The sequence below is a fragment of the Muntiacus reevesi genome, chromosome 2, assembly GCF_963930625.1.
Source record: "Muntiacus reevesi chromosome 2, mMunRee1.1, whole genome shotgun sequence".
NCBI classification, from domain to species: domain Eukaryota; kingdom Metazoa; phylum Chordata; class Mammalia; order Artiodactyla; family Cervidae; genus Muntiacus; species Muntiacus reevesi.
The window spans coordinates 265881974-265893875 of record NC_089250.1 but is presented as its reverse complement, the minus strand read 5'-3'; the positions used below and the strand labels follow the sequence as shown (position 1 = coordinate 265893875).

The 11902-nt window shown below is 53.2% G+C and overlaps 1 protein-coding gene across 2 annotated transcripts in view; it reads left to right on the top strand.

The window, feature by feature from the left end:
• Positions 1–2731: 2731 nt before the first annotated feature.
• Positions 2732–11902, top strand: part of PRKD2 (protein kinase D2) — a 32356-nt gene continuing 23185 nt past the window's right edge. Inside the window, exons 1-3 of one of the 2 annotated variants that reach the window (XM_065926361.1) lie at positions 2732–3694; positions 5886–6024; positions 10096–10227. In XM_065926361.1, the coding sequence (XP_065782433.1) occupies positions 3455–3694; positions 5886–6024; positions 10096–10227 (511 nt within the window). In that variant the 5' untranslated portion in view covers positions 2732–3454. Of the gene's footprint in view, positions 3695–5885; positions 6025–10095; positions 10228–11902 lie in introns of those variants that run through there. The other variant, XM_065926363.1, reaches the window with a different exon arrangement.

Genomic DNA, 11902 nt, shown 5'->3' with positions numbered 1-11902 from the left:
CATGTTGTTATCACTGTGTGATAGTCTGTCCGTTTCCACTCCTGACCCTTCACTCTCTTCCTCTATTTATTTCACTCTGTTTTGGGTTCCACCCTGTGCCCCCAGGCCCCCCTCCCAGGTTCCTGTTTATAAGCCCCGTCCCCTCTGCCCTGACTTGTATGTGAAACTTGTCTCAATAAACCCTTTGGAGTAAGATGGGTGGCAGTGCTGAGTGTCGAGGGGACTGGGGACTTTTGGGGAGGACTCACCGGCTCTGCCACGGGTGGGTGGAGCTTGGAGAGAGGAGATAGGATGGGTTGGGGTTTTGTGGTAGGGTTGGAGGGGCAGAGCTTGGGCGGGGTGTGGGTGGAGGGACGGAAGTGGGGGCACAGGACCGAATCTCCCCGTGCCCCTCCTTTCGGTCCCTAAGCGCTCTCTCCCCAGGGGCTGCAGTAGCAGCCTGGGGGCAGAGCCCTGACTTGCTGATGATAGACAGCACCGTTCAGCTCAAGACTCTTCATCCCCCGCTTGCCCCCAGCATGCCTGACCCAGAGTACTGAACACTCCCCTTCCCTCCCTGCCTGCATGGAGTGTAGGGCCTGCCCGCTCAGAACACCTCCACGCTGCTGGGATTCCTCTCCCTTCTCGAGGTGGCCGAATCACTGGCTGGCTGTTCGCTCAGTGGGAGCCAGACCCTGTGCTTAGCTCTTCAGGTGCCATTGCACTGGGTTCTCACAACCTCAGAGTGAGGACAGACCATGACACATGGTACAGAGGATAAGAGATGGAGGCCGGGGCTCGAGGCAGCCCAGCAGGTTGTTCAGGGCCCAGCAGGTCATCAGAATTTGTATCCAGTCCCTGGGGACTCCCTCTGCTTGCTTGGAGGCCTCCACCCCTACCAGCCAGAAGTCCTTGGGCCAATCCCAGTACCTCTCTGGACCTCAGCATCCCCAGAAAAGAGAGCCAGACAGTAATGCCCACCTCCTGGCTTATCAAGGGCTGCACCCCAATGCCCAGAACAGGGCCTACCTCCTGTCAGGGCCCCGTGAACACTTAAGGAAGGATGAAGGCCTGAGAAGTACACCCTCCTGTTAGCACTTCACGGTGGCAGTCGCCCGCCTGTCAGGACAGAGGGCGCAGGTGGGCAGAGGCCATCAGGTAAGGTTGACAGGAGCCCAGCTTCAGGCGCCATGTGGCCTCATCCCCCGCCCCCCCCCCCCCCAATCCCTCTAGGCTCCGTGCTGCTTCCCCAGGTGGTGGTTTAGGTTTTCGCCCCAGCCTCAGACTTCCTTCCCCAGCCCCAGCCAGCCCCCGGATGTGGTGGCAGATTCGCTACTGTACCGACCTCAGCTGCCCCCCAACAGCCCTCTTAGGAGCAGGGGGCTCGTTTTGAGGTCCTCATCCCCCACCCAGTCCTGCTGGTTGGCAGCCCAGATACAGTGGCCCATCTCAACCTGGATCCCTCTGGGGCTCAGCGAGGCCTTGGCCTCTCAATGAAGCCCATGGGCGGTAGTTACCCGCTGGATGATCTTGGCCAAGTCACTCTGCTTCTCTGAGGGTTCAGCTTCCTGTATGTAAACTAAATGGTAGCCACCCTTATTATTAGCTGGGGAGGAGAAATCAAATCCAAATGGCTCCTTGAAGGGGTGTTTTATAACAGGCCTGGCACATTCTAGGGCCTCAATTCATACTTGCTGAATGACTGAGCAAACCCACCCACAGCACCCGAGTGTCAGTATATCAGAGTCACAGCCAGCAGGACCGAGCTTCTGCTGTGTTTTAGGCAACACTTACACCGTCTCATTAATCCCCACAAAGACCCTCTGGGCTCAGGCCAATTGTTCTCCCATCTGAGAGATAAGAGAAAGAGCCTCAGAGTGGAGAAGTCACCAACCTAAAGTTACCCAGAGAGAGACACGTGCACACCTCCCCCGGAGAACAGTGTGCTTTCCGTCTGTGAGGTGGTGAGGATGTGTGGTCCTCCCTGGTTGCTATGGTTCTTCCAGGCGCCCCTAGGCTTTTATTTGGCTCTTCACCCTTCTAAAGACTGGGGCAGAGTGGGAAGCTGACTACAGGAGGAAGGAAATTACACCCCTTCTCCACCGGCCCCGTGCCTGACTCTACCGGCACAGGGTGCACCAGCCCTGACACTCCCGTCTGTTCGTGGCACTTTGGCCAAAGTCGTTGGAGCAAGACCCGAGGCAAGGATCTCTGCCCATCTGGAGGCCTCGGTCTTCCCACCTGTGGAATGGGCTGGGGCGTGTCGCGGGGGAGGACGGGGTGACGCTCTGGGAAGAGGCAGGCTCACTCCGGAGAGCGGGCCGGACCTGACACGGTCTCCCACCCTTTCCCCTGCGGTGGGCGCCGGATGCAGGCCAGGCGAGATGGCTCCCTTACTTAAAGGGCCAGACGCCTCCTCAGCCCCGGCCTCGCGACCTGTGGTGGGGGTGAGGGTGGCTTGCTCCTCCCTTACCAGCTGAGGGAAAAGTCAACTTTCCAGACATGGGTTTGTTGGTGGGAGGAATCGGTCTCTCCTCTCAGTCCTGCATCTCCCACCCCAGGTTCCCAGGCCTGGGCGGGGGAGGTGTTACCCCCAACTTGGAGGCGCGCTGAGCCCGCCCTCCTCTTCCGCCCCCAGGCTCTCATCAGGTTCCACCCTCTCTGACGTCACCAAGGTCGGTGCCGATTGGCCTACTGAACTGTCACTCTGAACACTTCCTCCTGGGCCGCCGCCGCGGAGTTAAACTTTGGAGGGGGAAAAAGAGCCACGGGCTCCCTGCGCTGGGTGACTTACCCTTCCCTCCCACCCCCCGCCACCCCATTGCCGATGGTAACACCGCCTTCCCCGCGGGCCTCGACCGAATTTTTCTCCAACTTCCGAGACCCGTGAGATTCCCTCCTTAGCACCCCGGCCCTCGGGATCCCTCTGCCCATCCCCGGGCCCGCCATCGGATCCCTGGGATCCATTCGATCCCCGACTCAGAGGCTCCTGCTCTCCACCCTCAAGGTCTGGAGAATCCGTCTGGCCCCCTTCTTAAATGGATTCTCTTCCTAGAGCCACAGACTTCTCGACTCCACCTGCTCCCTTTCCAATCCCTTCTCTCTCCACGGATCCTTTGGATCCTGGGCTCTTCTGATCGCTGTGACCCGGACCTACTAGATTTTCTTCTTTGATTTCTTGGTATCTCGCAATTGCTGGCCCCCCTCCCCAAAACCACTAGATTTCTCTTTTCTGATCATCTGTGATCCTTTAATTTCCCGGGTGGGCGTCTGATCCACTAGATTCCTTTTCTCTAACTTCCCAGGATCCCACCATCCTCAAGTTCCCTCAACCTGCCAGGCAGTGTTCTCTTCTTGGATCCCCGGGATCCCCGCTTGTAAGATCCCAGGTTTACAGTGACCCAAGCCTCCCTGCCCAGGCTTCTCCAGCCGGATCCCGGGGTGGGCGCCGGGCGGCCGACCCCGGGCCTCCCCTATGGCCGCCGCCCCCTCCCATCCCGCCGGGCTCCCGGGCTCTCCCGGGCCGGGGTCCCCTTCGCCCTCGGGCGGCCTGGAACTGCAGTCGCCGCCACCGCTGCTGCCCCAGGTCCCGGCCCCGGGCTCGGGGGTCTCCTTCCACATCCAGATCGGGCTAACCCGCGAGTTCGTGCTGTTGCCCGCCGCCTCTGAGCTGGCCCACGTGAAGCAGCTGGCTTGCTCCATCGTCGACCAGAAGGTGAGCACACAGGTTTCCCACGCCCCCACCCCCCGCCGCAGCTTTAGGAGAGGTCTGGGAGGTGGGGGGTGGGTGCTGGCAGAAGTCGTTTCGAGCCCACTATAAGGAAGAGGGAGAGAAGTGGACTAAGCCTTGAGCTACTGAGGGGTGGGGGTGCAGCACTGGCCCCCCAGTTGCCTCCTCACCCCACTACCCCTTTGAGAGAGGCCTGGTCCAGGGTGGGGTGCCCCAGAGGCCTCCCCGAATTGCATGTCCCTGCATGTTTTTGTTTGCCGCAGACAGCAGGGAGGAAGGGAGGGGCCGGCCAGGTGTAGGAGCCGAGAAGGAGCAGGCGGGAGCCCCAGATGTGGGAGACCTCCCTGCCTGGGCCCACCCCAGCCTCCGACTTGGTGGAAACAGTAGAAATTGAAGCCGGGGCGATCGGGTGACATGTGTGGGTGTGGGTGCGCACCCTGAACTAACTGCCAGGGGCAAGTGAAGTCTCAGAGACCAATCTCTGCCCTCCCCCAGGCCGGACATGTGTGTGGAGGGGCAGGCGCGCCTCTTCGAAATCCCCAGAGGTTCTGAGATCTCTGTCCCCGCTCCTGATCGGTGTCCCCACCCTTCAGCTCTGAGGCTGGCCTGTCAACACGAGCCTTCCCCACTCCATCCCACTCTTTGCTTTGGACATCATGGTCACTGGGGTTGGGGCCTGGGGAATCTTGTCAAGAGGAAAATCAGGTGGGACACAATGCTTTAATTCGAGAACGCTAAAAGTTAGAATAGTGGGCTACTCTACTGTTGGAATTTTGAACTTTAAAAATGTTAGAATTCTACATTGTTGGAATATGCAACTGCTAGGTAACTGACTCCTCTGGTATTGAAGTGTTCAAACATTAGACCCCGAGGTGGTTGAAATACTAAAACATTAAAATGTTGGAATATTCGATTCCCGTGTTGTTAGAATCCTAGAGCATTAAAATGTAGAATTTTGGTACGCTGGGTTGTTGAAATCCTTTTAGGCTAAGATATTCAAATATTAGAATTCTAGTTTGGCAGATCCCTACAACATTAAAATATTAGTCTACTGCTAATCTAGGTAGTTAAAAGTCTAAACTTTATAATAATTCGTTGGAATCTAGAAATGAATCCTATCATAGGAGCATGCTGGAATCCCCAAATATTCAAATTCTAGAATCTTCTTAGACCCTGGGAATGGATTCTCTGGGCTTCAGAGAAAACACGAGGAACCTGGCCAACTCTCCCATTTTACAAACAAGGAAACTTAGAGAAAGCCCCCGGGGGCAGTCAGGACTTGGAGTCCTGGCACCTGGGGACCCTCTCCCAGCAGCAAGAACAGATGAGTTTCCTTTGCCACCAACCCCCCTTCCCCTCAACCAGCTCCCACACCCAACTCAGCCTGCTCCTTGGGGAGTCAGGCTGAGGGGAGAGCAGTTGTTCCCTAGGTGAGATTCTTTATCTGCTCAAGTCATCAGCCTACCCCCTCAGTCCTCACCCCAGTTTTCTTTTCTGCCCTCCCTGTCCAGGTGTAGTAGGGCCCCTTTTCTTCCTTCCAGCAGCTCCACCTGAGTGGTTTCACTTTCTGTTCTACAGGTTTCATTTCCTGTCCCCCCCCCCCCAGCTGGGAACCGGGGCACCTGGGTTCTTGGGGCTTTGGGTGGGGGCACCCTGCCTATCTCCAACTCCTTGGAGCCCTAGGCTTTCTGCACCCCCCCCCCCCATGCCACCCCACCACCCCCAACCAGGAGTCTTAAATCTCCTCCTTCCAGATTGCCCAGCCCCAGTGCTGGGCGTGGAGCCAGGTAACAGGGACAATAGATTCAGGAAGGAAACTGGTGACTGGGGGACAAGGAGGGGGGAAGTGGGGGGCTGCGGGAGCAGGAGGTGGTGTGGAGATAAGGGAAGGGGTGCTCACTCAGCCCTGCCCCTCTCACTTCCAGAAGATTTAGGTCCCCAAGATCCCAGAGCCAGTCTCCCTCCCCACCTCTAGCAGGCGGCTCTCGCTCGGCACACCTGGGTCTCTGGCACCCTGCCCAGCTCAGCTCTAGCTGGGTTTGGGAGGGTACAGGCAGGAAGCAAGGGGCTGCGGGGTCTCTTGAGTTTCCGGGGGAAACAGCCGGCCCTGCCCTGGGAAGGTTCCAGACCGCTGCTCTGAGCTTTTCCATCACCACGTCCCTCTCCTGCCCCTCAGTTCCCCGAGTGTGGCTTCTACGGCCTTTACGACAAGATCCTGCTCTTCAAACATGACCCCACGTCGGCCAACCTCCTGCAGTTGGTTCGCTCCGCCGGAGACATCCAGGAGGGCGACCTGGTGGAGGTGGTACTGTCGGGTGAGAGACCGAGGCCCGCCTAGGGGCGGAGCCTCGAGCGGGGGGCGGGGACATCGGTAGGAGGCGGGGCGGGGTAGGCCCAGACACTTAGTTCTTCAAATTAGGGACCCGTGGTTCTAAGGGTTGGCTGCAAATTAGCCCCGCAGGACCTCTTATAAACTCCCTCTTCCCGGAATGGGAATGGGTAGATGTGGTCCCTGCACGCCGTGGAATTCGCCCCGCTCTGAACGTAAATGAGCCAGAGCAACCCGGATGGATCTCACACACCTTGCTTAAGGGACAGAAGCTAAGCTAGGCATTGAATCATGGCATTTACGAAGCACAAAGACATTTATGCTATTTTGGCAGAAGCCAGGAGAGTGGGTGCCTCTGAGGAAGCTGCAGTGGGCGGGGTGGGTGGGGGGGGGGGCGGTCTCAGTGATTGAAACTTCCATTTATCCATCAGGATGCTGGTGACACGGCGTAAAGAGTTTGACGTTTCATCGAGCTATGCGTTTCTGATTTGTCCCTTTCTAGACCTACGCGTCACCTTGATATAAAGTCCAAAATGTTTTGCTGTCTGTGTCTCCTCTCAATGACATGCTTAATTCAATCAGACTCTGCAGCGGGAGATGAAACCCGGGCACCTGGATTTTCAGCCAGAATCTAGCCCACCCACTGGCCATTCCCATTTGATAGATGTGCAAGCTCTCAGCACTTAGAGGGATCTTTAGCCCTTGGTTCTCGGAGAAAGGCTGAGGTGGGTGGGAGGTACCTTCCTTACTCAGGTTGTGTGTCCTCCCTTGCCCCCAACCCCACCTTAAGTGCTCCAATGCTCAGTAAAATTTGCTGGATGGATGGATGACAATTAGAAGTTTGGATTTACCTCCCTCCTAGAGTCTCACAACCCTTGGATGTTTATCTTCATCTTGGTCTCCCCCTAAACCCTAGTCTTGTTCCTGGTGCTTTTACCGGGTGCCTCCAGGCACCTCAGATATAGCCTGTCCAAGACAGAAATCTTGATTTTGCCTTTTTTTTTTTTTTTTGGTCACACCGCTGGGCATATGGGATCTTAGTTCCCCCACCAAGGATTGGACCCATGCCTTCTGAAGTGGAAGTGCAGTGTCTTAACCACTGGACCACCAGGGAAGACCCCCGCCCTTCTAACCCTTCTCTTCCTACAATCTTCTCCAGCTTGGTGAAGGATACCAGCATTTACCCAGGTGCTCAAGCCCCAAACCTTGAGTCATCCCTGACTCTTCTTTTTCTTGAAACCCTTTACTTGGTCCATCATTGTACCTATGGATCGCAGCCTTAGTTTACATCCTGAATATTTCTTATTCTCTCCATGGATCCAAGCCGCCATCACCTCATGCCTAGATTACTGCAGTAACACCTAAGTCAGCTCATGACACTCCACCATTCAGAATCCTCCCATGGCTCCTCAGTACCCTTGGAAGAAAAAAAGACAACTCCTCAATATGGTCTCAAGGTTGTGCATGACCTGGCCCCTGCCAATTCCCTGAATTCATTTCTTAACAATGTCCTTCTTACTTTCTTTGGTCCAACCATCTTGTCTGCCTTCTGTCCCTTGAAGAAACTAGGCTCCCTCCCACCTCAGGGCCTTTGCACTTGCTTTTTTGTTTCTGGTTTTGGCTTTTGATGTTTTTGTTTTTTAACACATCTTTACCTATTTGGCTGTGCCAGGTCTTAGTTTTGACTTGTGGGATCTAGTTCCCTGACCAGGGATCAAACCTGGGCCTCCTGCATTGGGAGTGCAGAATCTTAGCCACTGAATCACCAGGGAGTCCCTATTCTTTTCTTTTTTAGTGTTTCTTGTCTCTTTCCTCAAAAGAATGTCAGCTCTCTGAGAGTGGGGTGAAAAATCTCTCTTGTTCAGAGCTTTATCCTGAGTGTGTAAACAGTGCTTGGCACATAGAACACAGTCCCCTTTCCATTGCATAATATAAGAAAAGTAACTTAATGATAGACAGAAATTTGGGTGGGGGTAGGGAGCCCAACAAGATTTAGTCCAAAAACAAAGCTTTTAAAATAATAGCTAACATATTATTGAGCATTTTCTCTGTGTCAGGTACTATTTTAAGAGTTTTCCAGGACTTCCCTGGCAGTCCAGTTGTTAGGACCCCAAGCTCACTGCCAAGGGCCCAGGTTTAATCCCTGGTCTGGGAACTAAAATCCCATCAGCAATGTGGTAAGGTGCAAACAAAACAAAAAAATAGAGCTTTCCATATATTCATTTAACCCATTAAAAAGAACTGTAAGCAGATACTATTAAGATACTGGGGACGGAGACGTCCCTGGTGGTCCAGTGGCCAAGTGGTCTGTGCTCCCAATGCAGGGGGCCCGGGTTCAATCTCTGGTTGGGGAACTAGATTCCATATCCCACAGCTAAGATCCAGTGAAGCCAAATAAATAAAATACTTTTTAAAAAGAAAGAAAGAAAAAAGATACTGGGCCTGTTCTTTGCTAGATTCCTGCATGTTCCAGACCCTTACCTTTTTCAGGCCTATATCTTCATGTCATCTCCTCAAGAAATCCTTCCCTGACTACCTATTTTATTTTGACCGTGTAGCACAGCTTTTGAGGATCTTAGTTCCCCAACCAAGGATTGATCCCCAGCCCCAGGCAGTGAAAGCACCAAGTCCTAACCACTGGACTGCCAGGGACTTCCCCTGACCACCTATTTAAAATGGTACCTCTTGCATCTTCCCTATCTAACCTCTTTGCTTAATTTTTCTCCCAAGCATTTACTGACTTCTCAGTTAGTGTATATTTTATTGCTTAAAAATTTCAGAAGCAGAATGTATACTGGGTCAGGAAGATCCCCTGGGGAAGGGAATGGCAACCCACTCTAGTATTCTTGCCTGGAGAATCCCATGGACAGAGGAGCCTGGCGGGCTATGGTCCATGGGCTCGCAAAGAGTTGGACACGACTAGCAACTAACATTCTCATGTACAGGGTTAAAAGCATGAACTCTAGAGCCACCCTGGCCTGGATTTGAATTTGAGTTCTGTACCTTGCTAGCTGTGGTACCTTGGGCAGATTGCTTCACCTATCTGTGCTGTAGTCTTTTCATCTAGAAAACAGGGATAATCATGTACCTCAGTGGGCTCTTGAGAAGGCTAAATTTGTTAATATTATAAAGTATTCAGCACAGTGTGACTCAGTGGCTCAGTGGTAGAGAACCCACCTGCCAATGCAGGAGACACAGGTGTGATCCCTGGATCAAGAAGATCCCCTGGAGAAGGAAATGGCAGCCCACTCTAGTATTCTTGCCTGGGAAATCCCATGGTGGGCTACAGACTCCACAGAAGACTTGGACGCAACTTAGCAACTAAACAGCAACAACAGCTCAGCATAGCGCCTGGCACAGAGTAACTGTTAGATTGGGAGACCGTTAAATGAGAGTATTTCTCTTATTTATTTTGTTTGTCAGTCTCCCTTACTAGAGGCCAGGCAGAGATTTTGTCTGTGTTGTTCTATGTAGTGTCCCCAGCCCCTGGAACAATATCCAGAAACTATTTGTTGAATTTCCAGTTTACAGATGAGAAAAGTAAGAAACATAGGTATTTTCTTTTGTTTTGTCTTTCTCTCTCTCTCTCTCTTTTTTTTACACTTCCCAGATCAAGTAGATGAGAAACTCTGAGGGTGGGACCCAAGCATTTGTATTTTTTTTTGAGTTAAACATTTTAAAATTGTGATGAAATATACATAACATAAAACTACCATTTTAACCATTTAAAAAGTCCAGTGTTTTAAAGTGTTAATCACATTCACATTGTTATGCAATCAACCTCCAAAACTGCTTTCATATTGCAAAACTGGAACTCTGCACCCATTAAACAACTCCCCATTCCCCCTCCCCTCAGCTCCTGGCATAGGTACATAGGTGTTCTGGCCAGTGGTGGAGCTGGGATTTGAACCCGGGTCGAATGTAGGATGCGAGTAAATGATTGAAGGAGAGATCAAACCTTGCAGCTGGGAGGACTAGCAGAAACCTGGGAACGCGGGGGCTGAAATGGCCACCGCTGGTCGCGGCTCAACCATGCGCCCCTCCCTGCTGCCTGCAGCTTCGGCCACCTTCGAGGACTTCCAGATCCGCCCGCATGCCCTTACCGTTCATTCGTACCGAGCGCCTGCCTTCTGCGACCACTGCGGGGAAATGCTCTTCGGCCTAGTTCGCCAGGGCCTCAAGTGTGATGGTGAGAGACCGAGGGGGTTGGAGGCGGGGCCAAGAGGAAGGGCGTGGCGTGAGGGCGGGGCCGGGGTGGAGCTCAGGATCTGGAGGTGGGGCCTAAGGAGGGGGGGCTCGGAAGGCGAGGTGAGCGCCCGGAGGCAGGGCTTGGGGGAGGAACTGGAGGTGGGGGCAGGAGGCGGGGCCTGGGTGGGGGCGGGGTCTGGGTGGGACTAGGTTTGGGAGTGGGAGGTGGGGACTGGGAGGTGGAGCTCCCAGACAGATGCTTTGGGGTAGAAAAGGGGTGATGGAGAAGAGAGCGGAACCGTACCAGTCAGGCACCAATGCGATAAACATAGCCTGGAGGGAGCATATATTAAGTTATTTTTTTGGAGGGAATTGGCTTCCAGGATTGTGTGCGCTGGCAACTCTGAAATCCATGTGGTGGGCCTTCAGGAAGGGCAAGCTGGAACTCTCAGGCAAGAGCTGAAACGTCTCTCCACCTGGGAAATGTCAGGTTGCTCTTTAAACCTTTCAACGGACTGAAACCGGCCCACCCAGATTAACTAGGATGATTTCCCTCACTTAAAGTCAGCTGATTGTGGACTTGAATCACATCGCCAAATACCTTCGCAGTAACACGCTGATTAATAACTGGGGATGTGACACATAGAGCTGACCATCAACGTCCACCCCGTGGCAACTTGGCACTTCCTTCTCCTAGGGCTGTCCTAACAAAAGATCAAGGGCTGGGTGGTGTAAACAATGAGATTTATTTTCTCTTGGTTCTGGAGGCTGGAAGGTCCAAGATCTGGATTCTGACAAGATGTGGTTCCTGCTGAGGGCTGTCTTCCTAGCTTGCCGATGGCTACCATCTCATTGTGTGCTCACATAGCACGTGGGGAGAGGGCAATTTTTCATGTCTCTTCTTTTTATAAGGATCCCGGTCCCCCTGATTAGGGCCCCATCCTTAGGGCCTCGCTTAAACTTAATTCCTTCCTTAAAGGCCCTATCTCCAAATACAGTCACATTGACGATTAGGGCTTCAGTAGATGAATCTGGGGAGAACACAAGCATTCAGTCCATAACAAGAACCCTTACGCATCTCCTTAAGTCATACTTTAAAAAAAATAAAGGAACACAGTGTGTTCCTTTGAGACAAGTTGTCTTAAGGTTAAGCCCAAGAGTTGGGGTCCACAGGTTCACTGTTTCTGTCTTTGATGCTTCTGATCAGGAACGTTGAGATCACACCTACCCTGAAGATAAGGGCGGCACTGCACGCCTTAGCTGGGCTCTATACACAGCAAATGAGGACCATCCATTCTAAGATGATGATCTGTACCACCATTGTTTATTCAGTGTGACCCACTGTTAGAAGGTATTCTCAGATGTCCCATTGTCTAAGGATCTCCGGCTTTGTGGCTATCAGGCTCATATAGAGATCTGGAGTCCCTGATACCCTATGTTTCAGATGGCCCACGGTACTGGTGAGGACTCTTATCATGCATTCCTAAATATGGGACTTCCTTAGTGGTTCAGCAGTGAAGAATCTGCCTGCAATGCAGGCAGGAAGTGCAGGTTGAATCCCCAGGGTTAGAAAGATACCCTGGAGGAGGAGGGCACGGCATCCCACATCTGTATTCTTGCCTGGAGAATCCCATGGACAGAGGAGCCTGGAGAGCCACAGTCTGCGTGTGTGCATG